Below are 27,980 nucleotides of genomic sequence, written 5' to 3' on the forward strand. Positions count from 1 at the left end.
AGTCGCCCTGGGCTGGATAAGACTGTCTGTGCTAAATGCCTAAATTGTAAATTGTAGGTTGTGCAAGGAATGCAACCAGATTGCTATCTGCCATTAAGCATACCAATAGCACTTGATGAAAGTGTAAACATTTGCCCCAAAAGACGACCAAGGGGGTTGGAGTTATTACCCTGGCAGTCCAATACATAGTAGCAGTAGCCCGCCTAAGGACCTGCCTGTTATCAAGACTTCCGAGTCTGTTCTTTTTGGACAGATTTAAGTTTCCACACAATAACACAAAAGGTTAAAATAGATTTAATGCAACTTCTTTAAAAGAGTCATATTTCAGTAGAATCTTCATTTGTAAAAAAAAACATTAAAAGCTATTCATATAGGCTAATACATTATTAATTCTTATCCATTTGTGAACTTGTACTGTATAAAGTTGTGAAGTTTTGTGAGCATCTGACAAGAAAATATCAATTTAATATAATCCTTGTTAAAGAACCTTGCTTTATTTTCCCCCTTTTCCATTTTAATTGCTCCCCAGCTCATTGGTTTCTATCCAACATGCATGACTTAGGTTTACAGTAAATCTCATTGGACACTCCCAGTTGTGTCTACCCATAACACCAAGTCAAGTAAAAATGGACAAATAAGGTGTGGCCAGGCTGATCTATGAGGTAAGGTGATGGTGGGGTGGGTGTGAGCATTTGCATTGTGAGAACAGAGAACCACAGCATGATGCAGAGCAAATATTTGATGATCGAAAGGCCACTGTGAACAGTATCAACACATCTGATCATATCAAGAAAGAGTTGTGTTGAAGAAGGTCCAGTTCGCTTCCAGACCAGAGAGGCTACATCTGACCAGCAGTATGGAGTCTCCCCTTGTGTCTATATTAATCCTTACACTGCTGACACAAATGAGTGGTAAGCCTAGATTACTCACATTTTTTACATTTATTTGATTGATATTTGTGTGGTTAGGAAACATTTCTATAAATTATAAACGTATAGATTCAAGAATTATATTATGTTTTTCTTTCAGTCTGTAGAGAATAACTGTCTCATTCAACAATAATATATCGTAATTGCTTGGCTAACACTTCAGTGTATTCTTGCTAATTTCTCACAATGTGTTAATACATTTCTGTCAAATCTAAACTTTTGGGACTTAATCTCAATGTCCTCTATGTCCTTTACAGATCTTGCTTGTGGCCAGGAATTAAATGCCTCTGAGAACCCCACACCTGTTGGAAACAATGTAACGCTTAGTTTATCCAACCCACTCGTCATCAATGTGGGATCCTGGCTTCACGATTCGACCACCATCGTATTTATCTATCCAAGCGGTTTTACCTCAACGGTTCCTAGGGTCACATTCAACCGTACCTCCTCATCTCTGTTCATAAGGTCTCTACGGCTGTCAGACTCTGGGACTTATAAACTACAGTGTCCAACGTGTGGTGCAACGTTTGTGATTCCAAGCCTAACATTGTCAGTCCAAGGTAAGAGATTTAAAATGGCTACCACGTTTTTGATTGATTGATTGAATACTTTAACAATTTTAACAGTAGCCTACATGTAGTAAAATAAAAAGTTATGCTAAAAGGATAACACAAAAAGCCCCAGGGGGCTTCCATTGTGGTCCATTGTACTCAATTCGACATACTGTACAATATATATATCGGTAAAAACTCCACTAGCAGCAAAAGGTATATGAAAAGGGAGGAGTGGGGGCAAGGGGCAGAGGATGCCAAGATCACTTCTCCTTCACAGACACGCAAATATACACACACACAAACTTGCCCAGTCACACTTACATACATACGTTCAATTCCTTGCACTTTTTTCAACTTCTGTACTTCCCTCACACAAGGCATGTGACTCTCTCTCTCTCTCTCTCTCTCTCTCTCTCTCTCTCTCTCTCTCACTCTCTCACCCCCTCTCTCTCTTTCTCTCTCTCTCTTTCTCTAACTTTCTCTCATTCACTCCATCTCTCCTTTCTTTCTCCCTATTAATAATCAATCCTGGTTTTACTGTTGGCTAACCTTCAACGCAACAATGGAAAGCAAACATTTACATTCGCCAGTGCTTACTAATATGTTTGTGAAGTCAACCTTTAGCCGGGTAAGAATACTGTATATAGAGCCGATTGTGAGTTCTATACCGTGATGACTTTGGTGTACAAACTATTTTCAAGTGCATCCTCCCGGTGAATCTTTCTCTCCCATCTACAGAGCCCATTTCAGACGTGACCCTGACAGCCAGCTCAACCAACTTGGTGGAGTTCAATAACACAGCAGTCCTCACCTGCTCTGTCTCCGCGGGTTCCTCCCTCTCTTACCTGTGGTTGAATGGCAGCTCTGAGGTCACGCCCAGTGAGGGAGTTCAGCTTGGTGATGGAGACTCCACTCTCACCATGGTCATGGTGACCCGCTATGACCAGGGACCGTTCAGGTGCAACGTGTCTAATAACATCAGCTCCGGCGCCAGCCAGCCTGTACACCTGAACATTAGCTGTGAGTTTTGCTCCGTAAAACAAGGGGCAACCTAGAGGTGGTGCAGAGATGAGCAGCGTGGCTCTTTGCCCACCTTTACCTTTGGTCACAATATTGCACCATATGTCAGATATTGAGTTAGAGATGTATGAAGTTTTATGGCCTTGTGTTGTGACGTGTTATACTGTCCACAATGACTCAATACAGTGTATTGAGTCATTGTGGACAGAGTGACATATCACACACTGCACACACATACACATACACATTATAAGAATAATGTGACATGGGTAAAGAACATTGTGCTAATAAGTGCTTTGTGCTTAAAATATTAACCCATTTCACCCATTTCAGGATATCTATACCGAGTGACACTATCTATTAACTATCTATTAGTTACTATGTATTATCTACTACAAACACAAGCAATACTTGCACTGCATTTACTTCACTTCACAAAACAATTTAAATATTGTAATTGTTTTTGCTTTTTCTTTGCTCCTTGATAGATGGCCCCAGTGATCCAAAGATTATGACCATGCCCATGGAAGTTGCGTACCCAACAGGCTCAAACATTACACTGTCATGCCACGCTGAGTCCAAACCAGGACCGACGGTACAGTGGTTCTTTGACGAGGGTAACCTTGAACAGTCCAGTTCACCGTTGCATCTGGACAATGCCCAGAAAAATCAGACAGGAACCTACAAATGCCTACTTCATAATACCGTCACATCCAGGTTCACCAGTGTGAGTAGGATGATCAGGATTATGGGTAAGAACTGTATTGTCTTTTAAAATACAATCTCTCCAGTGAATAAAAATCACTTGGGTGTTTTTCCTTAGCTTGTCACACGTGCGGTACGCATATACTGAACTCAACTGTACATCTATTAAGATAAGATGAACTCCAAAACCATGTATTTGTGCAGGAAAGTAAAACATTATGCGATTGCTTTCCCATAGATCCAATATCAAACGTAGAGTTGAAGCGTGTTGGTGGACCAGTGATACTGAATGAATCATTCACTCTGAGTTGTGAAGTGAATGTGCCTGTAGAACATATCCTCTGGTTGAGGGATGGTGAAGTCATCTCAAGAACCAACAGTACGGTCAACATGGTCACCATGACAATCAACCGGGCCCAGCTTTCAGATGATGGCGAGTACAAATGTGAAGCTTTTAATGCTGTGAGCAACAAGACCAGCAGCCCATACGACATGCTTGTAAACTGTAAGTATACAAAAACAGAGAGGTATTCAAGGTTCTAAGTCTGTCTGTCTGTCTATCTTCCATCCATCCATCCATATATCTATCTTTCTATTTACATACAGTATGCAAGTACATGTACATATAATGTATGTGTACATGTAACATTATGTGCATATATGTCACATACTGTACATACAGCCAATATGCTTTTAAACATAAAGCTAACCCTGTAAACTGCATTTTACATTAAAAGATGGGCCAGAGAATACATCGATCAAGGGGCCATCCGCATCCCTGACAGGACGAAGTGTGATGTTCAACTGTACATCATCTTCTCAGCCTCCAAGCCAGGTCTCATGGTACTTCAATGACTCACTGGTTGGCAGTACCTCAGAATTTAATGCTGGCCCTTTGACTTTAGCCATGGGTGGGAAGTACAGCTGTGTGGCACACAACAACATCACTGGAAAAAACAGCACAACGTACAAGACACTCACTGTTTACGGTAGGACATTGTGTTCACAAGATTTGTTACTGAGTTACCCATCTCTGGTGGGTTGTCAAATTGTGAAGTATGACCATTTGGACCTAGCCTAAATTAAACTTAAGCCCTAAATACAACAGTATTTAGTATTGTATGACAAATAGTGAAAATAGCCGATCTACAAACTCGTCACAGCTTACAGATCTGCAACTACTTTCATTATTTTTGATCATTTTTGAAAAACGTGACATTTTATGGTCTATAATGACATGACCAAGTTATGGAAGCCAGGGTTAATGTGGTTTAACACAATGGTTTTCTTGATATTAGGTATCTGAATTTAAATCTGTTATAAGATATTGTGAGGAAAAAAACATGCAAGGTTAATGAGACCAAATATTTCTTATTGTATTGAAATTATTTAGGTACCACATTTATAAGTTCACTGTTGCACAAATCATCAACCAATGACTTGGCATAATTGCATCTTTAAGATAAATGTACACGTCCAAGGTCCAACTGGCAACTATCTGTGGACTATTATTACACAATGCTATTAATTTCCCTTGAATGTGGTTGTGGTGGGCAGTAACAAGTACATTTACTTGAGAACTGTACTTTAGAACATTGTTCATAGTATCTGTACTTTTCTTGAGTATTTTTTATTTTTGGATGTTTATGACTTTCACTCCATTACATTTCAAAGACAAATATTGTACTTTTGACTCATTACATTTCTAGGAAGGGATCCCCAGGGCCCAAGCTTAGAAAAATACTGTATGAAGTCATCACTTATTGATGCATTAAAATTTAAATAAATGTTACTTTGTAATTTGCGCTTAAAAACTTTTGAATACTTAAATGTTTTGAAATCAAGTACTCCAGTACTTTAACTCAAGTAGAAATTTGACTAAGTAACCTTCACTTGCATTTGAGTAATATTTGACCACAAGTATCTATAATTTGACTCAAGTACTGGGGTTTGTCCACCACTGGTATTTTGATAATAATGGAAGATAATTGCCAAAGGTAGCGCATCATAGCACGTTTAAATATTGCTAATCTGTTCATCTCCTTTTATTCCCTATACCGCTCTATAGCTCCAGTAACCATGCCTTCGATAAAAATAGTTGGCTCACAGCCAGTTCTGAACCACGCATTCAGTCTGTCTTGTGAAACTGTTGGAAGTGTTCACATCTACTGGATGAAGGACGGCTGGCCCCTGCATGCTGACAGCAGAAGAAACATCTCCATGGACAACGCCACTCTCACCTTTGACCCCGTCCTGTCCTCCGACAATGGGTTCTACCAGTGTGATGCTTCCAACCCTCTGAGTAGCAACCGCAGTGACAACTTCACACTGAAGGTTGAGTGTGAGTAGTGTTTGTGTCTGTCTGTCTGTCTGTCTGTCTGTCTGTCTGTCTGTCTGTCTGTCTGTCTGTCTGTCTGTCTGTCTGTCTGTCTGTCTGTCTGTCATGCACATCCATGCTGTACACATACCTTTGAAAGGTGGCATTTAAAATGACATATTGTATTGCCATGAAAACTGAATTGTACTTATAATCTTTGACCTTTACAGTATAGAGATGAATGTCCCAGTTGTGTGTTGTGATGATGTGCATTAGTTTTACATTTACATGTTCCTGATTAACAGAGTCAATTATTAGTGGAAAGATTAGTATTTGAGGCAACACCGCTCGTACACATTAATGACATGAATGGCCAATTGGGTGGCAATGTACCATAATATGTTACATGTAAACTAATTTCCATGTATCCAGTTGGCCCAGAGAACACAACTATAACGGGACAAACAGTAGCAGGCACGGGACAAAATATCACCTTTAAATGTGTGGCATCCTCATACCCTCCCAGCCATTTCAAATGGTTCTTCAATGATTCCCTGGTGGCCAATACGTCTGAGTATGTAATTGGACCTCTCACCCCAGACATGGGTGGGAATTACACCTGCACGGCTTACAACGTCATCGCTGGCCAAAACAGCACAACCACGCTCACTGTAGTTGGTGTGTATACTGCATGAATCCTTTTGCATGTTTCTATGCATGGTTTTTTATTTTTCCATTTGGTAAAGATACTGCAGGTCACCACCTGAGTCACCGTCAAGGAACTCTCTTGGATATCTTTCTGTGTCATGCCTAATTTATCCTATCCTCCACCATATGATGGTGTCCCGTGCCAGGAATAGCAGATCTACGTACAAGCTCACAACGTGTTGCGATGCGACATGCTGCGCGCTTGTACTGTAGATCAGCTATTTCTGGCCGAGTGCGCCGTCGTACGAACATGTATAAATCAGGCTTTCGTTAATTCACAGGCCCAATAACGGACGTGCAAATAGAAGTGCCTTCGAAAGCTGCTATAGAAGGTCACTCATATCAGATGACATGTAATGTGACAGATGGATCTGTTGACATGTATATTCTCTGGAATAAGAATGATGAGCGGCTGCACGGGAACAACAGAACTGTCTTCTCTGCGGACAACAAGACAGTCACTCTCAACCCAATTGAGCATAATGATAAGGGCAATTATGAGTGTGTTGCGGCCAATCCTGTGAGCAATGTAACCAGCCATCCCTATGTCCTCATTGTTAACTGTGAGTATTGCATAACGTTTCATTGACCAACCTTTATTCACCAAGTGCAGCAGGTGAACAGGAACCTGACTTGATGGAAATGGTGCTGGGCATACTGTATCAACATTCATTAATTCACTCACTCACTCACTGACATAAGTACATATACAGTACTTACAATAGGACAATAGGACCTCACGTGCAGTGGGAGGTCATACTGTATAACTTGTATACCGTTGGAAGGCCTGTTTGTGTCCCTTTTCAATGTCATGCATTTGTGGGATGAGCAGCGCAGCTGAGTATGTGGGTTGCGGCCATTAAAAATGTGACAAATCCTTTTAACCCATTAAGACCTGAGGCCTTCTAAATCTGTAGTTCTCAAACTTTTTCGTGCTAAGGACCCCCAAAATGATATGTATTTGGCTGCGGACCCCCATCTGAAAGGGATTTGTGTCAGGGACCCCCATCTGAAAAAGATTTGTGCCAGGGACCCCCAGAAGAGACGATTTGTGTTAAAAAAAAAATCAAAATATCTTTTTTTCAAGATTTTTAAAAAATGTTCAAAAATAGCAGACGTAAAAGCTTTGAGAACCACCGTTCTAAACCACTGTTCTAAATCCTAAGAGTTTTCGGAGAAACTTATGTCGCTATATGTATAGCTTAAATATAAAATGACACAGATGCTTTTCCGTTTGTCTTGTAATGGGTTAAAACTGTTTATTCTGCAGTTGCCATTGACTCTTGTTTTGACCGTTCCACTATCTTATCCGAGGGACAGTCCTTCATTTTAAAAGAATAAAAGTCCGCACAGCAGCTTTGCTCCTCAGTGTTTTGTTTATTTACAACACTGACATTACAGGGTACACAACGTTTCGGCAACAGTTTGCCTTCATCAGATGAAGCCTGATGAAGGCCCAACTGTGGCTGAAACGTTGTATACCCTGTAATGTCAGTGTTTTAAATAAACAAAACACTGAGGAGCAAAGCTGCTGTGCAGACTTTTATTCTTTTATACTGTTATTTTGTGTCCAGCACACTCACATTTATATTTATTTTGTATTTTAAAAATAAGCTAAACTACGACCACATCAAGGATTTTATTAGGTAGGGCCTATTACAATGCCCTTGATCGCGGCCGGAGTTACCGGAGGGTGAGGCTTGCAGGTTCCGGCCACCTGATGACGCGGATGACGCGTCTGGTGACGTAGGGTTACTTCCGCTCCCGACCGGATCATAAACCAGAAAAAGGTATTGATCCCAGGCTAATAGGAGGATCCCACTCTAACAGACCTCCAGGGGTACCTGGAGTACCGTAGGTACCCCATGTACCCCCAGGTACCATGGTGTACCCGGGGTAAGAAGCTCAAACAAAACAAAGAGTCAATAGCAACAGCAGAATAAGCTGTTTGGCATTGGCAGATAAGATTTGTCACATTGTTCATGGACGGGACCCACATACTCATCTGTGCTGCTTATCCCCAAAATGCATGTTCCTTACAAATGGGGCACCATTTAAAAGGACAATAAACAGCCTTTCCAACGGTATAAAGGTTAATGTCGAAAACTATTGTTACAACAGCGAAATAATCACACATTACACTGTATACACAGTGTGTGTGTGTGTGTGTGTGTGTGTGTGTGTGTGTGTGTGTGTGTGTGTGTGTGTGTGTGTGTGTGTGTTTGTTTTGCATCGATCTTGCATTTAATAGTGGATTATATCGCCACCCAATTATAATATCCATCCATGTAATTACTGAATACTATGTACTTTCCACTATTTGACAACTGACTCAGTTCATCGTGAACATGGAAATGTAAATCTAATGTTACATATCATCACAGCACAACTGTGTTGCCCTATGAGAGAAAAGAGCAGTAACAGATTCATTTCTGCTTTTAAAGCTCAAAGATCATGAGTAGAATTCAGTTTTCATGTCACTAAAATTCATACTCTTAAATGCTACCTTTCAAGTTATCTGTAGATGTACGTGCATGATTAATTAGCCTTGGAAAAATTGCACTTGTTTAATGTTAAATTATACTTTGTTGAACGAGCATGCCACTCAAATGAACTTTTACTACATTTTATTCAATCAATCAAAGTGTCAATATGCCAGAGTTAACCAGGTTTGGCTAGTTTTCATCTGCGAAAATAACTGTGAAAGATTATGCATATTTTTGTTTTATCTATTACTTATCCTGTGTTCTTTCAGTTGGACCTGACACGCCTGTCATCTCTGGACCATCTCTTGCTGAGATTGGGCAGGAAGTGGTTCTCCACTGTTCTGCGAAATCAGAACCTCCAAGCCAGTTCAGCTGGTATTTCAATGGTTCCCTGTGGTTCCCCAATGGTTCAATGCTTACCATCCAGAAAGAAGATTCCATGCTTGGAGACATGAGCGGCGAATACGTCTGCATGGCCCACAACAATGTGACGGGGAAAAACAGCAGTACCACAACAATGATCAAGTTCATTGGTAAGTTAGCACTTAACATTATTACAGCTGGAAACAGCTGTCTAATTACATTTAAGCTGAGGCACGCACAACTATAATACCATTAGACCATTATAGGTAATATTAGATATACATAATTTGCGCATAATATTGAATGAATTTTGGTGGGCGTCACTGGCGTCTTTAGGTGCTTGCATGCCCTGGGCTCCCCTCCCCGGTCTTGTGATTTGTGTGTATTGCCTCTGCTTAATTGATCCCATTCCACGCCTCTCCAATCACCGTAACAATTGCAGAAAGAACGGGAAGGCTACAGGAGGCGGGGCACAAACATCCTACCTAAGATAAGCACCTTAAAGTGCTCAGGTAACTCCCTCAATTGAGTGTGTGTGAGTGTGAGTGTGAGTGTGAGTGTGTGTGTGTGTGTGTGTGTGTGTGTGTGTGTGTGTGTGTGTGTGTGTGTGTGTGTGTGTGAGCCCAATACACGCAATGGAGAGAGTTATCTGAGCACTATAAGGTGCTTATCTCTAGTTTCTGCTCTGACCCCGACTCCTGTTGCCTTCCCTTTCTTTCCACAATTGTTATGGGGATTGTAGGGTGGGGATCAATTAAGCTTGTGAGGTTACTTCTACAATTGAAGCAAGGTCTCATCTTACCTCCGCCCACTTCAGTAGCCTGGGATGGCTAAGAGTGGAGGAGAGAGTATCTCAGCTCTCTGTGTCTGGTCTTCAGGACCTAGATGCTTCTGTTCCCAAATACTTGTTAAATGACCTGCCCAGAGTGAGGGATGCTCACAGGCACTCAACCAGGGGAAGTTCATATGATCTTGTTCCCACCAGTTTAGGGACGCTTAAGGGGAAAAATTTGTTTTATTACGCAACCACTACTCAGTGGATTGCCCTCCCTTCAGCCCTGAAATCCCTAAATTCCCTAGCAAGATTTAAGAATGACCTCAAATCATGGCTCCATCTTAGCACTTCATAGTTCGATCCCTACCCCGGATAGCCCACTCTGCATTGGATTCTTCTCTTGGGGTACCTCTTGTCCTATATGTATTGCTCCCAACTTTTTTATAAGGATTTATTGTGTCCGCCAGGCCGAAAGGCATGGCGAGAGTATGTTTTGCACCCTGTCCGTCCGTCCGTCCGTCCGTCCGTCCGTGTACAGCTAATCTCCATGAAATTTCGCACGCACATTCCCACTATGCCGAGGAAGAAATGCCATTTTTAAATCAGCCTCATGGTGGCACTATAACAGGCCGAGTCGTATTTTTACCTATAACTGCACTGATCTGTGTAAAACTTTGTATGCACACTCCCTAGAGGCCAAGGAAAAACCTTTGCCCTGCATTTTTCACATCTGCCTTTTATAGTGCCACCAGGAGGCCGACTTATGAAAAACACATTTCTTTATATTAGTCCTTCCCATTTTATCCAAATTTCACGCAAATCGGTACACATGATCTCTAATAGTCATGTGATTAAGATGGATCTGTTTGATTTTTCATATTCCATCCTGATTGGCTAAGATTCACACCTAAAGTTTGCAGTAGTGGCTTGTTTTGAACAAAATGCCGCAAATCATGAACGCAGCCCGATTGCGGTCAAACTTTGCACGCACATTCACATTATGTTGAGGAACAAATGCCACCCTTTTCCCATTGGCCTGTTATAGCGTCACCAGCAGGTCTAGATTTACAGAGGACTATGTCTAAAACATTTTTAATGCAAATGTTCTCTAACACACACACACACACACACACACACACACACACACACACACACACACACACACACACACACACACACACACACACACACACACACACACACACACACACACACACACACACACACACACACACACACACACACACACACACACACACACACACACACACACACACACACACACACACACACACACACACACCCCCCCCCCCCCCCCTTCAATTCCAGAGCCACAAACCAACAGTCACTGAACATGTTTCACAGCCACACCGGGCCCCAACATGACAGCAACAGAGCTACTGTACAGAACCACACGACACAAACAGCATACAACAAAAACTGCTTCATCCTGACTAGTTGTTGCTTTACCAAATAAAATAAAAGTGAAATTAAACACACAAATTCGATCAAATCCTTTAAAAGATAAGCCGCTAATTAGCTAAGCTAAGTCACCTGCAGAAACCCACCTCAGTTTGGTCAGATAGAGATAATGCTCTTCTGTTTCTTGTTTCTTGTCACACATTTGTTTTAGCAGCTTTCACCACTCTGGTAAACACTGACAACTCTACACAACGTCCATGTGGAGTAACGTTACATTATGAGTTGTTTATTTTGATATTTTACTTCCAAACATTGCAGAGCTTGTAACAAACTGTGTGTGTCTGTCTGTGTGTGTGTGTAAGAGTGGGGAGGGGGGTGGGGCCTGACAATTGGAGGACTTATAAAGCCCGCCCCTCCCTCCCTGCTTCCTAGGGAGTGTGGAGAAATAACTAACTACCTCCCAGGTGCAGGGTTTCTCAAAGTGGGTGCCCCGCCGTGGCACCCTAGGTGCCGTGACACAAGTCCAGGGGTGCCACAGCAGGATACTTTGATAATATTTGGAATTCATCAATATCACTTCAGTTTAACCACTTAGACTTAGTAAAACGGACCTCCAGAGCCTACAAGTTCAGCTCATGTCATTCTCTCTTAGAGGACAACTTAGTTTTTTCACGTTTTGGCCTATAACTCTTGAACTGTATAGGCCAAAACGTGAATCTGCCTGTTACAGCGCCACCTTGAGGCTGATTTGAAAAATGTAGGGTGGCATTTCTTCCTTGGCCTAGTGGGGATGTGCGTACAAAGTTTCACGGACATCGGAGGCCCCCGCCCCCCAGTTAAAAATCACTAAAATCACTATAACGATAGAAAGCAATACATGATTTTTTTTTACACTCATCTTTTAATTATTATCATTACAAACTAATAAAATAACCCTTGTTGTAAAAAAAACTAAGTTGTCCTTTAAGAGAGACTCAGAGACGACAGACCTGCCAGCACTCTCCCCTCAGTGCTCTATATTATTTTTCTTATAGGCTCGGCTTTCCATCCACACACCTGCACTACATGTGTTCCACACATCCATAGTATACACATTCATACACCACTGATTTACTGACTCCACACCTCACAGGATCCTTATCTAATCTGTTCAGTTATGCCATCCATTTATATCGTAGTTGATTATGTTAATTCTTTAATAAACATTGGTTATTGATTTTACACCTGATGTTCCTTCCTTATTTGTCATGGATTTCAGCCAGCCATGACACTGGGGACACCCTGCCCCCCTGGATTCGCAATTTATCTGTGCCAGATTAAATTATCTGCCATATGTGTTTCTTCAAAACACACTAGGGTCATGTGATCAAGATGTATGAGTCAGACCCGATTCCAATTGGCTATGACTGGCTTCCAAAGGGCCCTGGGTAGGCAACCCGGCCTGGCGGAGACCTGTGCTCTGAGGAGCACACTTTTCTAGTTTTTATTTGTTACATGGTTGTTTGTTGCGTGTTGTTCTACAGTATGTCTCAATGTGAAAATCACAATGCAAACAAGCTTTGGCTTTTTTGTGTATAATCCACGTTGGCATTTTTCTAAATAGTGACATTGTTGTGATCTATCTATCTATAATTAAACTGAGGCAATATGTACAAATCACAAAACCGGGGAGGAGAGCCAAGGGCATGCATGCACCCGATACATCCATGACACAAACGCACAGACGCATTCGTGTCGCATGTGATACACGTGATGCACCATAATTCAACCTTATTACAATCAAATATGTAAATCTTATATTGCTTATACTGGTCTAATGGTGCCTATTGTAGGTGTGTTTCACCTTAAATTTAAATAGTTCATCTTCATCATTTATGATTATTATGAATGATGATCGGCGCATTTTGGTGCCCCTTCTGGAACGTGGTGCCCTACGGCCTACTATGCACAGTGATGTGCATCTACACGTGTGTGTAGCGGCGGTCCTGCTGGTTGACAATGTAAATTGATTTGAAGCAGAGGGCACACTGGATTGGTCACCAGATGCGGCACCATCTTTAATGTAGTTTGGACATTGTTTCATTTACCTCTGGATAGTAGCTTCAACAGGTCACTGCACGAGGTCATATTCAAATGAATGATGCACTTAACCTTATTAATTGCATTTCTTTCTCTCTCTAGAGGGTATAACGTCGGTGATGGTTAAAGCCGACACAACACCAATAGATTCCCACAACTTAACTCTGACCTGTGAGGTTACTGGGCTCTATGACTCTATCTACTGGATGAGGAATAGCACACGTCTTGACAACAACTGCTCCTCCATCAACTCAAACATGTCTTTCTGCATCATGAACAACTCACTGCACTTCAATCCGGTCACAGTATCTGAAGATGGGAACTATTTGTGTGTTGCTACCAATACTATCCGCCCACATCCGAGCCCTGGGTACAGCCTGCGAGTGAACTGTGAGTGAACATGTGCTGTGTTGATGCTATATGAGAATTAATTACATTGATCTGTAGGCCTATACAGCCTACTTATGAATGGGTGTATTTTAAGTATCCAAGGGAAGTTTTCACAGTGAGATATGTACTAATTAGAGATGTACTAATTATGTAAGGCAGCAGCATAATTGCAACCTATACGGTACCGTCTATCACCTCTCAGTGATTTGATACTCTATTAAGGTATAGGAGAATTTCCCAGTTAACGTGTGTGCACTTTACACAAAGAGCAAAAATGATTGCCACTTCACAATGCAATATTTGACTGAAGTGTGTCTCTACAGATGGCCCTCTAGATGTGACAATCACAGGACCAGGATCAGTGGACCAGTACACAGTGGCCTCTGTGTCACTGGTTTGTTATGCTGAATCCCGTCCAGATTGCGAGTACCAGTGGTTCTTCAACAGCCAACCATCAGCGCATGCTCATACCGCGACTATAGAAATAATTGCCACAAAACCGAATGAAGGGAACTACACATGCAAGGCAAAGAACCCTGTGACCAACATCACAATGTCCCAGACAAAACAATTGCTTATCAGTAAGTGACCAGCCTCTGGGCCTTTTTCCCCATGTTGCACGTTAAAGGGATAGTTCGCCCCCAAAATGTTCTATAGATTAGTCACCCCATGGAGACTTGAATTCATGGATATCCTTTTGTTTTTGTCGCTTTCCTAAGCCAAAAATTTGATGACCGGCCGCGGTTCTGGTAGGAGACACAAAGAGTCTCCTCTGTGTCTCCTACCAGAACCACTGCCTACCGGTCCGCTGGTCATCAAATTATTGGCTTAGAAATGCGACTAAAACAAAAAAATATCCATGAATTCAAGTTCAAAACTGTAACCTGCTAAGTTTTCCCTCACCTTTTGCTCTCTCTCTCTCTCTCTGACTCTCTTAGATCGCGCATCTGCCCGACCGCTCCTGTCCCCAGGTGGTGTGATGTTGGTGGCCCTGCTGACTCTGACTGTCATCAGTGAGCGATTGACCCACTGAGTACTCTACACAGTAAAGTCCTCAGTGTTCATTTAACACTGTCAGAGTTAAATTGACACTGATATTACTGTGTACAGAGAATTCCTATAAGTCACTTTACTGCCTTTATTACTATTACAACGAACATGAACTTGAACATGACCGAAGGCTATTGAGATTATATTCTCAAGTGATGCCATATTTTCAAATCATGTAATTTTAGGAATCAGAGGGCTGGCCAAACATTATGTTTTCAGATATTAGGTTATTGTCATGGTTATTGTTTTCAACTGTATTTGTGTACTGTTCTTAATATACAACACAAAATATTAATATATTGAGAGTGAAAGGGCAATGTCCCTTCTACTATTGCACTGCCCACGCCTTGTCATTCTTTTGTAGTGAAGTGTTTGTATAGTATAGTTTTCAGATGTTTAAACCAGATGTACGCCTCATAATCTCAAATACATGTAAATTGTCTTTTTAATAGGATGTGTCATGTGATTTCCAGTAATTATTTTCATAAATCAAATGTTTAAAAAAGCAATTTTTCATTGAGACTTTATTGTGGTAATACATCACTTTCTACTAATCAAATCATGCAGTCTATATGCAAATCATGGTTATAGTCTAGAATGTTGGATACTGAGTAACAAATGCATTTGTGAAAACATGCGATAATCATTATTGAAAAGGTGGTTATAGAAAAAGAGTTTGGTGGACTTAAGGGATAAGGAGATACTTTTGTCACACAATACCAATCACCATGACTAATGTTAAGCAATTTAGAACATATTATATTAGTATAATATATATATTACATATAATATTAGACTGTAGAAATGTTAGGTATCACATATCCGAGGAGACATATCCTCTAGTCTATGTATGAAAGGCAAGGCACTATGCTTGCAGTTCAGATGGGGACGCTGGGAGTGTTTCTGCGGTTAACGCCCTTCTTCATTCCTGAAAACTTGCGGCATATCCTCTTGTTCTCATATTTCCTTGTCAGACACTTTGTTGCCCCTTCACGGGCGTACCGGTAGTGAATGGTACCATGGGATAAGGGAAAAGGTACACTGATGAATACTTAGATTAATAATTACATTTTGTGTTATCAAGATGTTCACATTATCAAGATGCTCCATACACAATCACTATTATGGAGATTTATTGACATTTATTACGTAAAGCAGTAGGTTCCTTTCTCATTATTATCTTTTTTTCAATGCCTACTGGTAACTCACATTTGCGGGAGCGTTTGCCATATTGCTGGCACAGGCAGTTGGCATTCACCGCCTCTGTTCTCTGCCCTGAATTGGACAAAGATAAGCATAGTCAGTGATGGCATGAGTGTTGAGTTATTGTTACACCTGTACTACATGCAAATACTGATATAATATTAGAAGCTAGTATATTTAATTGAATTATACGTCACTAAGTATTTTGTCCTGTGTCACTAACCTTTACAGTCACACAGTCTGCTTTGCTCTCTGAGGGCGCCGGACTGATCCTCAGTTCCAAGAGCCACTTCAGTGTCCAAACCTGGAACATGGCTCACTAAACATATTTAAAAACTTTAAGCACAGCACTGTCACAGTTATGAATACTCATGTTTCAAGTTATAAGTCCCATTTTTTTGGGTCACAATTAGTTTAGTTGATTTAGTTTTGACTTCATGGGATTGTACGTGATCAGACTAAGTATATTATACCTTATTTTAATAGCTGTATTTTATCTATTTAGCAGACGTAACAAACACACATCTCACAACAATGACATCAACCCAGTCAGACCCAAATCTCACAAAGAATTGTTTGAACTTGTATTGTCTTCATACTAAAACGTTGGCTTACAATACAGATACAATCACAATGTAAGCCTCCCATGACTTTCTGAGGTTGCCCTCTTTGAAGCCATTAAATGTTAAAAAGTGCGGTCCCAGCAACTATTTGCTTGATAGACTCCAGGGGTTTGTGAAAATAATACTGCATATACTGATTTGTGGCGTATAGTTGATGGCTCAGCCCAAAACATAAGCACAGAACTACAGAACTACCCACACCATACTTGTAATTAATCTGGCTTGTTCTCTATATACTGGCCAGTACTAGTACTAACGGCAGGGCAATGCAAGAGGAACAAAATATTAGTGGTACATACCATCTGTCACAGTGGTGACACTCATGGCCTTTTCATCGTTTTTAGGAATTCCTATGGAGAAAACCAATTAACTGAATTCAGAAATAACTCCATCCATGTATACACATTTCCATTTCAAATCTCATGCCACCTAAATGAATGCATAAATAAATAAATAAATACCTTGGCCTTGATCAATGAGTGGTACCAGTATCAAAATGAACAGCAAAACCTTTGATTCCATGATGTGACTCCAATAACATGGGGTCCTACTGAAGAAATGAAACCGTTGCTTGTTGTTGGGGGCCTTTATAAAGCTTTGTTTTGAATGGCTCAGAATGATGTCTCATTCAATGACTGTCATATTTTCATGAAGCGTGTCTAGTTCTTCTCACCCATACCTGCCGTGGGGTTTGTTAGGACTCGATGGAAAGAGTATATCTTTGCCAAAAGAAAATATTGTTGAGTCATGGCTGTTGAATAATCTGGCTCAAAGGCATGGTAGTGCGGGACCCACATGATACTGACCTATAGGAGCAGACAGCAGCAGTGCTCTTATTTTCTGGCTCAACAGCAACACCAAACAGTAAAATGAACAATATGTGAATAATGCTTCAGTTATGGTTTTGCCAATTCTGTGTTTTATGTTTTGAAACGTCATTGTTTGACAACATTAGTCTCTCAACCACCAAGTGATGAGATATCAAATTCTAGAGATAGGACATACTGTAGCTGTCCTCTTTACTTACCAAGTACCGAGCGCAATGGAAGAAAAAAACGTTATGTTGGTGTGGTTGTGTATGTATTATGAGAAATTGGACATTGAGTATCAAAGATTAATGTTTCAGCAGCATAAATATCTCATGCTAGACAGATATTCCTGCAATCAGTCACAGCTACGGGTACTTGATCTTACAGTCTGTCATCACTGATGCACTGAATACTCCCGCATGTAAATACCCACCTAAAAGGAAATATGATCTGGGCAGAGAAGAAAAGACTTATAAAACAGGGAAACATTATCTCTTCATCTAGCCCTTTTAATGCTTGACAAGAAGTTGGGAGTTTCAGTATATGGACTGATACTATGGAAGGTTTGAGAATGTTCATTTGGAGTAAAGGTTTTAGAAGAACTCTACCTTGAATAAACAATTACAATATCAGCCAAATGTTCAAACAATTTTCTTGAATAATAAGTGTAAAACCAGTCACCCAAACGTAATAACATACTTGTACTGTACATGTACTATTCATAATGCACTCTTGTTGCCCATAGCGGTTCAGAGCAATGCTAAAACCTGACCAAGCAGCAATGCATCCAATGAATGAATGATTCTCAATAGCACCACAATCAGCAAACAATGAAGAACGCCCAAAATGTGCCTTGGTTTTGCATTTAATGCATTCCGACATCACAGAATCAGCCATCCCTGAAACATCATTCAAGTTCAGTAACAGTCCTTGTCCAAATATCCTCATGAGCCGTAGTGAAGCTGTAAAGTGAAACCTTGCAAAGGGAGTCAAATAGGCCTTTCATGTCTTAAGAGGAGATTGAACTTGAAGCACAAGCACGTACGCATATATACCCATACAACAGCTTAACAATCTACTCAAATACATACAATATCTCTGCAGCCAAGCAAAACCTGTCATAAACATTGCTTTAAACATGTGAGACAAATTGTAAACGGGGCCAATGGTGGAATGGCAATGATAATATTACAACATATAGCATAACGATCAAATAGTAGAGTGGATTGATGTATTTTGCCAATGATTGATCACTATGTTACAACAAATAAAAAGAAACGTGGTCACCTGAACGCACACATACAAATGAAGCCACATCAAATATAAAAGATGTGAAAAAATGTATTGAGCCTGACAAACTAAAGCCATTATTCAAAGCAATTTTCTTTAATTACTAAAGAAGTGAGGGCAGTTCTAATATTTGTTTTACTCCGTTTTCACCAGATATCCTGGCATATTGCAGCACATTTAACTTGCAAATGCAGCATAAACACAAAGGAGTTTATGGTCCCATTAATAGTGACAGTGGTCACCAACCCTGGCCATGGAGAGAACTTTCACAAACTACTCTTCTATCTTAAACGTGCCACTATTTGATTCCGTACATTGATTAAGGTATTAATAAGGTAACAACAGTGTGAAGCCTGATTTATGCTTCTGCGACAAAGTGTCGCACGGCAGAAATAACATTCTCAACTGAATACGTGTCAGCGTTATTTTTGTCGAGTGACGCGCCACACGACACTTTGTCGCCAAAGCATAAATTAGGCTTGATGCTCTCCATAAACAGAGACAGGGAACACTGCGGTAGTGTCGGTCTGTGACCCAGCAGTCAGTGTTGTGGGTAGTTGGTTGTCTCCTCATTGCTCGGCTGGCTTCTCTAGCATGGACTTAAGGTGGGCGTGTAAGGGTTGGCACACGGTCTGGTAGGCCTGCGGAGTCAGATGGAGGTAGTCATACAGGTCCTGGTGATTGATGCCTCCATCGGAGTGAACAAAGCCAGGGTCCACGTCCAGGAAGGAGGCGTGGGGGACAGAGGACACAGCCTCCTTGACCAGCCGGTTGACCTGAGCGTTTCGTTCCCGTAGCGGGTTGGGCATCTTACCCCTGGGCAGTACCCCCTGGAAAACACATGAACGAAAACAGCAAAGTTTATTTGTAACTGAGAGCTCCAACACCTAATTTTTCACCTTTTTTTCTTATACTAGGTGTCAGTATGTGTAGAAAATTAGTATATCGAAGATTTGCAGTAATGTAGCCGACCTCTGTGGAACAATGCAGACACTGCCTTAATTTTGTTAAACCACTCTTTCTCCAATTTGACTGTAGGTCAACCTTATTGACCCCAAACAAGGGATTTACTGTCTTCTATCTCAGTGTTTTTGTGTGTATTTGCCTTATTTACAAAGCTGGGCCAAGTTATATCTTGCTATGACAGGGGTTGGGTAAATGGGCTGAGATACCAGCATACGGCACTTTCCACTTTGCCAAGGGAATTTTTTTCTGGTGAAACTCAAGAGCTGTGAATTCTAAGATTGCACACAAGACTGCATTTGTTCGGTTCATAGTGTGCATGAGTGCATATACAGTTACAACCATTTATAAACAAATCCTTTGCACATTGTTGACGTATTACTGAATACATGAGCATAGGACAAGATCAAGTAGTCTACTACTAGCGATGTGAAAGTCTGCTGCAAATATATCATACCTCAGGATGGTCATGAGACATGGCTGAAACGTTGTATGTTTCAATAAATTGTTTTAAACCATGTGCTTGCGATTTTCAACTATTTTCAATAGCAACATAAAATCTATAAAAAGATAATGAACAGACAAGGTTCAGAAATAGAAACACCTACAAGTACAAGGGTATGGGCATGGCGGAGCTTGTTCTTGATGACTTGGACAATGGCCATGATGCCGCCACAGATCTGTTCTGCTGTTTGACCGTGGTTATTGGTGCCCACCCACAGTACAACAACCTGGACACAACAGACAAGAATATAATATAAATAATGAAGACAACTTGATTAACATGTTTAGTTAAATAGATCTTGTCTCGCAGATCTCAGAGTCAACTTTGGTGTGTTTTTATGTTACGTAACGGTAAGATAGAAGCTTTCAAAATTGTTGCTCATCTGATGGCTATGAAAACATTTGTAAAATATATATATATAAAAATCAGTATTTTATCCCATACAGTATATGGGATACTGTTGCTGTGTAGCATCTTTGTGAGGACAAGAAGTTCACTGATTTTTACACATTACCTTTGGGCTGATGTGATCCAATTCTCCATTGCTCAGTCTCCATAGTACATGCTGTGTTGCATCGCCACCTACCCCAAAGTTGAGGGCATGGAGGGGAGAAAAGAGCTCTCGCCAAACCTGCACACAAAACCATAACATAACAAACTATAGCCTATGTGCAATCACTTGTTGTGATGAATGCTCACAGAGTTACAAACAAGTCATTCCGTCTAAAGTGATGTCATGATATTAAGACAAAATGCAATAATGCATATCATGTAGTGCTAAGCACAAAAAAAACAAAAATCTGTGAACAAGGCTTACCGCAAATTGGTGCATGAGCTGAACAAGAGAGTCTCCAACAAACAGGACATCTGGTTCCTTGTCCTTGCTGTCAGACACAAAGCGGTTGTGCTATAGAAAGATAAAGAAAGTAAAAACATATAGACAGGTATTACTTCATTATACAAGAAGCATATGGCAAAATATGCAATATTCATATTACTCGGCTGACATCATCAAGCATACAGTATGAGTAAGCAACAGCACCCAAGGCCTAGACAAGCAACTGTGAGTGTGAACTGGAATTCAGGCCAAGGTAGAGTGACATTATTTAAGCACTGTAACATGTAGGCATCAAAACAGCTGGACTTACTGAGAATAATGAATAATGTCTTTCACACACATCCATCTTGGTTTTGCACACTTTTGGGGACATTGCATTGACTTACATTCATTATATTTCCCATTAGCCAAACCTTATAGCCATACCCAACATAAACCTAACCATTACCCTACCCCAACTGATACCTAGCTATTATACCTAGCTATTTTCATATAGCTAGGCTATATGAAAATGCAGTACAACGAAATTTGACATGACATCCAGGACAGGTAGTTTGATGTCCAAAATGTGGACATCACACACGCACACACATATACACGCGCACACTACACACACACACACACACACACACACACACACACACACACACACACACACCAGAGACATCCATCGTCCGTCTCCTTGGCTGTCCTCACAAGGAGTGGGTGTGGCGGCGGGGTTCGAGTCTCCTGCACTCATTACTGTTCTCTATCTGCGATTGGAAAACAGTCACACAGTCACGTTATCGATTTGGCCACCAATGCAAATCAGATCAATAGATAAACACGTTATAACCATTGATTCCTCTGTGCTGAATCATGAGGAGCGGCCAGTCAGTAAAATGCTTGCAGAACAATAAACGTTAAGATAGTTGTGTCACGCACGGCAAAGGCAACCAGCATGCAATTCTATGACACGGTTTGTTTGTTGTGGACGTTAAAACATCGCAGTTTTAAATCACTCACGAACAAATCATAACAAAACCCAAAAAACAGACTAAATACCGTATTGTATCAGGTCTCCTAATTCAGTTCCTGGAAGTAAAAAAATGCACTCCATCCGAATCTACCATTGAGCACCACGGGGTGGACATAAACGTAGGGTCGTGCATTCGTCCGTTTCGGATGTAGTGTAGTCACTGGCGTTAACATTAACGTCACTTGATAACTTTACAGTTAGGACTGTACATAAAAATCACGTGGAATGAGTAGCAAAGTGTGTTGTTTAAACGCAGACACGTACAGAGCACGCCCTGGTCCAGAGCGTTAGTGAGTTCTCTCTAACGCCCTGCTCTGCTCATAGACCGACAATTCCACTGCCGTGCGAGGTCTCCGTCTTTAGTTGAAAAACAAAACTATTTCGCTACTCACCGGGAAAAAAGCAGTTTTGTGTTGTTGAAAATGTATTCTCCAGGGTGGGAAGCCTCTCAAGACCCCACCTTCTCTGTATAATACACTTTCTGGGCAGAAAGTAAAATACGTCCGCCAGATGGAAATGATTGTATTTACTCCACTGCGCCCTCTACAGATCTGGTTAATATAAATGATCATTGACCAGATCTGTAGAGGGCGCAGTGGAGTAATAAAACAATTTCCGTCTGGCGAACATATTTTATTTTCTGCCCAAAAAGTGTATTATACAGAGAAGGTGGGGTGCTGAGAGGCTTCCCACCCTGGAGAATAGACTGTCAACAACACAAAACAGCCTTTGTTTCGGTGAGTAGCGAAATAGTTTTGTTTATTTTTTACTAAAGACGGAGACGTCAAACGGCAGTGGTATTTTCGGTCTATGAACAGACCAGCGCGGCTGGCAGGGCGTTATAGAGAACTCACTAACGCTCTGGACCAGAGCCAAGAGCACCAGAGCCTCCCCCCTTCATGGATAGAAGTGGACTCGTCCAACGGTGTGCGTTCGTGAGGGTCGGTGCTGCGTGCAGTCAGAGCAGAGACCGCGGCACGTTGCCGAGCAACGTCCTTTTAAACCTGACCAACCGATATTTGGGTGAGTAACCCGTTTGTTTACCGATAACGGACGATACAAATAAGTGCTTCGCAAGTGTCGCATTTACCGTCGATGCTTAATGCTACTTTTTAAGATAGTTGCGTCCTGATGGATGGACTTTTAACGGCATTAAATCAGCACTGAATGAAATGCTGCTTCGGGTCGAGGTGCACCGACCTGGTGGTCATCAACGTTACCTGTAACGTTCATCTTTAGGGCTTGATTAGCTCGCTACTGAGCTCGCCATTAACTAGCATAATGATCATAATTATGACTTTTTAGCCACTTTAACCCCCGCTTCCATATGATTTGCATCATTAATTTAAAGGCCAAAATCTGTCATATTTATGGGCCAAAAGTATTGCAGATCTACAAGCTCAGCAGCAGTCTCTGTGATGCAACCCACTTGTAGATCAGCCTATGTTAGATAGCACAAGTATTACAAAGTACAAAAGTATTGGTATCAAAATGTACTTAAAGTACCAAAAGTAGAAAGTACTCATTATGCAGGATGTCCCATTTCACAAGTTTTCAAATGTTTAAAATGTATACAAATCATTTGAAAATGGCAGATCTACAAGCGAAGCATTGTGAGCTTGTAGATCGGCTATTTTCAAATGGCTGAAATGTATATAGGGCTGAAGTGGGTATGCATGTTTTGTAATAATAATCAAAATCTACAAAGTAACTAAATTAATAATTGTAGTGGAGTAAAAGTATAATATTTGCCACTGAGATGTAGTGGAGTAAAAGTACTGAAAATTGGAATTACACCAGTAAAGTAAAAAATACCTCAACATTGTACTTAAGTACAGTACTTGAGTAAATGTACTTAGTTACTTCACACCACTTAATTTAAATCTGTCATATTTATAGGCCAAGACAAGAGTATTGCAGATCTACAAACTCGGAAGTCTCAGTGATGCAACCCTATGTGAGCTTGTAGATCAGCTATTTTAGATAGCCCAAGTATAAAGCATAGGACTTATGTGGTTAAACAACGAGACAGTCGCCTCAGAGAAGTATTTATTGTGTTGGATTTTCCACTGTAAATAAGTTATTGTTATCTCTTCACAGCCACCCACTTCAGCATGAGCCATTCATCAGGCAGAGCCTTGCCAGGGGGAAAGCATGTCCAACACCTTAAGACAACAGAAGAAAGATGTAGCCCAGTCAACCGAACTTCTACAAACTGCAAGTCTTTTAGCCATTGTGATAACATTGATGGATGCCACAGCCATGAACATAAAATGAAACGACTGAAGACACGCAAGCAGAGAAGCAAAGACAGGAGAAATGTGCAAGAAGGTCATGGGGTAGGTGCACCAAGGAGCAAATCGTATCACCACAGAATTAAAGATATGACACATTTCAATAACTGCTGCCAACATAGACCCCACTGTGCTCCAAAACGAGATGCAGTGTTTGCGCAAGTCTTTCCCGCAGCCCAGGAGCCCAGCATCATCACAGATTGTCGTCTGATAGGGCATCGAGGCCTTTTCAACCATGAGGTGAAATCCATTGATATTGAACGCCTGCTAAGTGAACAGAGGAAAAAAGAAAAGGTCACACTGAAATGGAAAACGAACATGACATCTTTACATTTTCCATCATCTTGCCTTCCTTCTCCTGGCTCCAGTAATGATGTTGCTGCTGTTCTCTCTGTTGAGGGAGTTGAGAATGAGGCAGTCTCTGCTGTATGTACAGAAACCCAGGAAGTTTGCCTTGAGAATGAAAAAATGGCCTGTCACTCCAACAGCCAGGGATCTGACATCACACCAGGACAGAGAGTGTCACACCAATTTGACCCTTCTTTTGAAAGTGAAAACCCCATCTTCTCATTTGCAAATAGTCCAACAAATGCTTTGCCAACTAACAACAAGAAGTTCAAGCCAATTGTGCCTGAATCGTCAAGAAAGCCACTGCTGACTCCTAGTGGAGACAAAGAGAATACTGGGTCGTTGAAAAAAAAGTCAAAGAGACCATCAAACTCCAGTGCACTTGAACATGGCCCCAATAATCAAGAACCCCAGCATTACCAAGTACAGCGTTGTGTATCTAGCCCAATCCTAGTTGAGATCTCCAGCTCACCTGCAGCTGGAACCAGTGATACCTTTGACACCCAGCAGCAGGGAAGTGGTCTCGATAGCATGTCGACCTCTATCAGCACGATGGCAGCACGGTTGTGCCATTCTCTACAGCTGCCCATTCTGAAGAGAAGAAACTTGTTGGCAGAAAGCAGGGAGATGCTGTTGCAGGCCCTGCATGAAAGACATGGACCCCAGTTTCAGGAGAACCTCTTTAGGGTGCAGCAGTGCCTCAGCTTCACCACCGGTCCCAGCAGTGTAGACAAGGAAGAGGATAAGGTACCATCCACTACAGGTAAGCAAGGCCTGTAAGATACTCGTATGCATACAATCCCGGTGGTTTGATTAACCACACCTAACGTCCCTATTCTGGTTATGTCATATTAGGTGAACAATCAGCGAAAACAGGCAAACATTTGGTGAAAGTAAAACAAATCTACAATTTCACAACGCACCTCCACATTGGTGCGTTGATCTGTTATTTTCAGCAAAGACATATGGAGTAGAGGAAAAAGGGAGGGGAGGGGACCAAGTACTGACCCCTGGGGGACCCCGGTCATCAAAGTATAAGGTTTAAGTGGTTAAAGGTTATAGTTATTAAACAACAGATTAATGGAAGGATATGATGATGTAAAGCAATATCAAGATATAATAGATAATATCCAACTTAAAGTGTCTCTTTTAAAGGAATGTATTAGTGTGTGATATTACAGCATTGTTATAGTAATTATCTCATTCTTCTACCATTTGCAGAGAAATAGGCCAACAACACTGATTAATATTAATTTATACATGCTTTATGTTTTTGTCGCTTTAATTGTCTTGTTTTTTTTGCAGTGTGAGCATTACAGTTTGATCTAATGTACATATCTGTCACTGTCACCTAACAGATACAGCGTTTCGAGTAAGCAGTGTGAAAGAGTCAAATTTAGACACCCAGAGAACATCACTCAAAGGGAGGAGGAAGCAGCGAGGTTCCAACTGGAGGTCCCCACCACAGCCACAGAAGAGACTGGAACAGGTGAGACAATAACATTTAGAAATTAAGTTAGCCATTGGTGTTCACTTTAGTATCTAGTACACAAACATAAGCAACCAATAGTAATTATTATAGCGGTCAGAATTGGTTGCTTGATTCTAAAGGTTAAGAAAAATACAATTCAAAAAGGCTACTCCAGGTGACAAAAAAATTACTAATTCTCAAATGCACTACACTCTAAGAGCCACTTGACACTTATGTTCATCCATTAACTTGTGTTCATTTAAGTGATTTTAGTGATTTATTTTTTGTTTGTTTGCTTGTTTGTTATAATAAGTGTTAAATAGCTCTATATTCCAATAGCAAGTATTGCTATAGTATAGAGTGTTTGTTCAATGACAGGGGTCTCCCCATCTCTCCTGCTCTTTAGTAATCAGCAAATACATTTTCAGGTCGGGATAACATTTTTCATCAAATCAGGAGAGAGAACTCATACAGGGTACAAGATAAACAAGGGAAATAGGCAGACAGTGATGAAGCAAATAAATCATCAGACAAAATTGGAACTGGAACACAAGCTGATATATAATATTTGTGGGGTTCTCTCTCCTGACTAACAGAATATAGAGCTTTTAACCGTTTAAAAACATCACTTGCGGCACTTTAAGTGGGAGATTTGACCACAAATGTACTGTATATCCTTTGATCATACATTATTGTATATGCCAGAACTAGACTGTGTTGAACAAATTAGTTTATTTTGAGTATGAATACTTTTTTAAACAGAACAAAATATGTGGTCTATCTTTGAAGGCAGCAGAGTGCGTGGCCAGACCCAGTGTGGAGAAGGTCGGGGATTTTTTTGATGAGTTGCTGAAACCTCGTTCCTCCTCTCCGTTCTGCTTTGATTTCCTTCCCTCTGAGACGTTCCCCCCTTCACCCCGTCCCAGGTTTGCTATTCCAACCGTGTCCGCCTGGGAAGTTCAAGTGTCACCTCCTCAGCCTTGGGAGAATAGATTAAATAATGTAAGAATGAGAGAGTCAGCTAAGGAGGGTTGTTTTAACAACTCCTTTCTGAACCATGTCAGAGAAATGAGAGGAATCGGTAGTGGGGCTCAACAAAGTGTTAGCAGCAGGCACTCCTCCCTGCATTATTCAGAAGGACGGTCAGATGGACCTCCATCCACATTCAGGCACCCACCGCAGCCACAAGATCCGTTTGAATTTGACAGGCACTCTCTTGCTACTTCGTTGTGCCCTCAAGTTTGCTATCCTCAGGAGAGCAACCAGCTACATTCTTTCTATCATTTCAATCACCCCCAAACCAGCTCGTTCCTCCGCTCCCATTACAGTAACGTGATGCATTACCCTCCATCTCACATGCTTGATAAAGGCCCTTCACCGATCCTTCCTCCCCTCCCAAGCCCTGAGCAGGGTTTCTTTCCACCAATGAGACTTTACTAATGCACACTGAGGCCCTGCATAGTGCTTGGTTTATCCTTTGTTAGAACTAATCATCTCAGTAGTTCAATCTATCAAAAGTGGCAAATGTAACATTTCTGCCCTCGAGTTTTTATTTTGTCACATTCGAACCAGGACAAAGAATACACAATTATGTATTGTTTTGCATGAGCACGTTTTAATATTGATGCCATCAGGAAATGCTGTTGCACATTGGTTTTTGCAGTTTTGTTTTGTGAGCTTATACAGTGAAATGTCATGCCTAGCAAATGCTCAACACTGAATAAAACTAAGTACAGGAACATTGTCTCTTTCTTATTGTTTTTGTCTTACTACTGCTGCTACAAAGTTGAATTGAGGAACCAAAACCAAAGATTTGTACT

At 41.1% G+C, this 27,980-nt stretch overlaps 4 protein-coding genes across 7 annotated transcripts; 2 read left to right on the forward strand and 2 right to left on the reverse strand.

Moving 5' to 3' along the window:
* Positions 1-677: 677 nt before the first annotated feature.
* ceacam1 (CEA cell adhesion molecule 1) lies at positions 678-15,139 on the forward strand. 2 transcript variants are annotated; one of them, XM_080426639.1, is made up of 13 exons: positions 678-911; positions 1,187-1,489; positions 2,222-2,503; positions 2,992-3,255; positions 3,447-3,713; positions 3,946-4,197; positions 5,277-5,549; positions 5,958-6,203; positions 6,515-6,796; positions 8,989-9,252; positions 13,461-13,748; positions 14,072-14,329; positions 14,687-15,139. In XM_080426639.1, exons 1-13 carry the CDS (start codon positions 857-859, stop codon positions 14,779-14,781), a joined length of 3,129 nt encoding a protein of 1,042 aa, XP_080282765.1. In that variant the 5' UTR covers positions 678-856; the 3' UTR covers positions 14,782-15,139. The 2 variants fall into 2 exon arrangements, with proteins under 2 accessions (XP_080282765.1, XP_080282766.1); XM_080426640.1 differs by lacking the exons at positions 5,958-6,203; positions 6,515-6,796.
* A 153-nt stretch (positions 15,140-15,292) lies between these two features.
* LOC308084122 (uncharacterized protein) lies at positions 15,293-17,231 on the reverse strand. Its single transcript, XM_080426641.1, has 5 exons — positions 17,086-17,231; positions 16,924-16,974; positions 16,225-16,320; positions 16,008-16,073; positions 15,293-15,786 (listed from the first exon to the last, which is right to left on the reverse strand). Exons 1-5 carry the CDS (start codon positions 17,144-17,146, stop codon positions 15,677-15,679), a joined length of 384 nt encoding a protein of 127 aa, XP_080282767.1. The 5' UTR covers positions 17,147-17,231; the 3' UTR covers positions 15,293-15,676.
* Positions 17,232-18,282: 1,051 nt separating this feature from the next.
* Positions 18,283-22,311, reverse strand: pafah1b3 (platelet-activating factor acetylhydrolase, isoform Ib, gamma subunit). Of its 2 annotated transcripts, none has more exons than XM_080426320.1 (6): positions 22,074-22,311; positions 21,688-21,781; positions 21,009-21,098; positions 20,706-20,822; positions 20,295-20,417; positions 18,283-19,553 (listed from the first exon to the last, which is right to left on the reverse strand). In XM_080426320.1, exons 2-6 carry the CDS (start codon positions 21,766-21,768, stop codon positions 19,293-19,295), a joined length of 672 nt encoding a protein of 223 aa, XP_080282446.1. In that variant the 5' UTR covers positions 21,769-21,781; positions 22,074-22,311; the 3' UTR covers positions 18,283-19,292. The 2 variants fall into 2 exon arrangements, with proteins under 2 accessions (XP_080282446.1, XP_080282447.1); XM_080426321.1 differs by having other exon boundaries at positions 21,954-22,084.
* A 673-nt stretch (positions 22,312-22,984) lies between these two features.
* Positions 22,985-27,892, forward strand: prr19 (proline rich 19). 2 transcript variants are annotated; one of them, XM_080425555.1, is made up of 4 exons: positions 22,985-23,074; positions 24,148-25,452; positions 26,048-26,178; positions 26,950-27,892. In XM_080425555.1, the coding sequence occupies exons 2-4, from the start codon at positions 24,162-24,164 to the stop codon at positions 27,598-27,600; spliced, it is 2,073 nt and encodes a 690-aa protein (XP_080281681.1). In that variant the 5' UTR covers positions 22,985-23,074; positions 24,148-24,161; the 3' UTR covers positions 27,601-27,892. The 2 variants fall into 2 exon arrangements, with proteins under 2 accessions (XP_080281681.1, XP_080281682.1); XM_080425556.1 differs by having other exon boundaries at positions 26,954-27,892.
* Positions 27,893-27,980: the final 88 nt, after the last annotated feature.

Source organism: Gymnoscopelus braueri (genome assembly GCF_963280865.1).
Source record: "Gymnoscopelus braueri genome assembly, chromosome: 4".
Classification (NCBI taxonomy): domain Eukaryota; kingdom Metazoa; phylum Chordata; class Actinopteri; order Myctophiformes; family Myctophidae; genus Gymnoscopelus; species Gymnoscopelus braueri.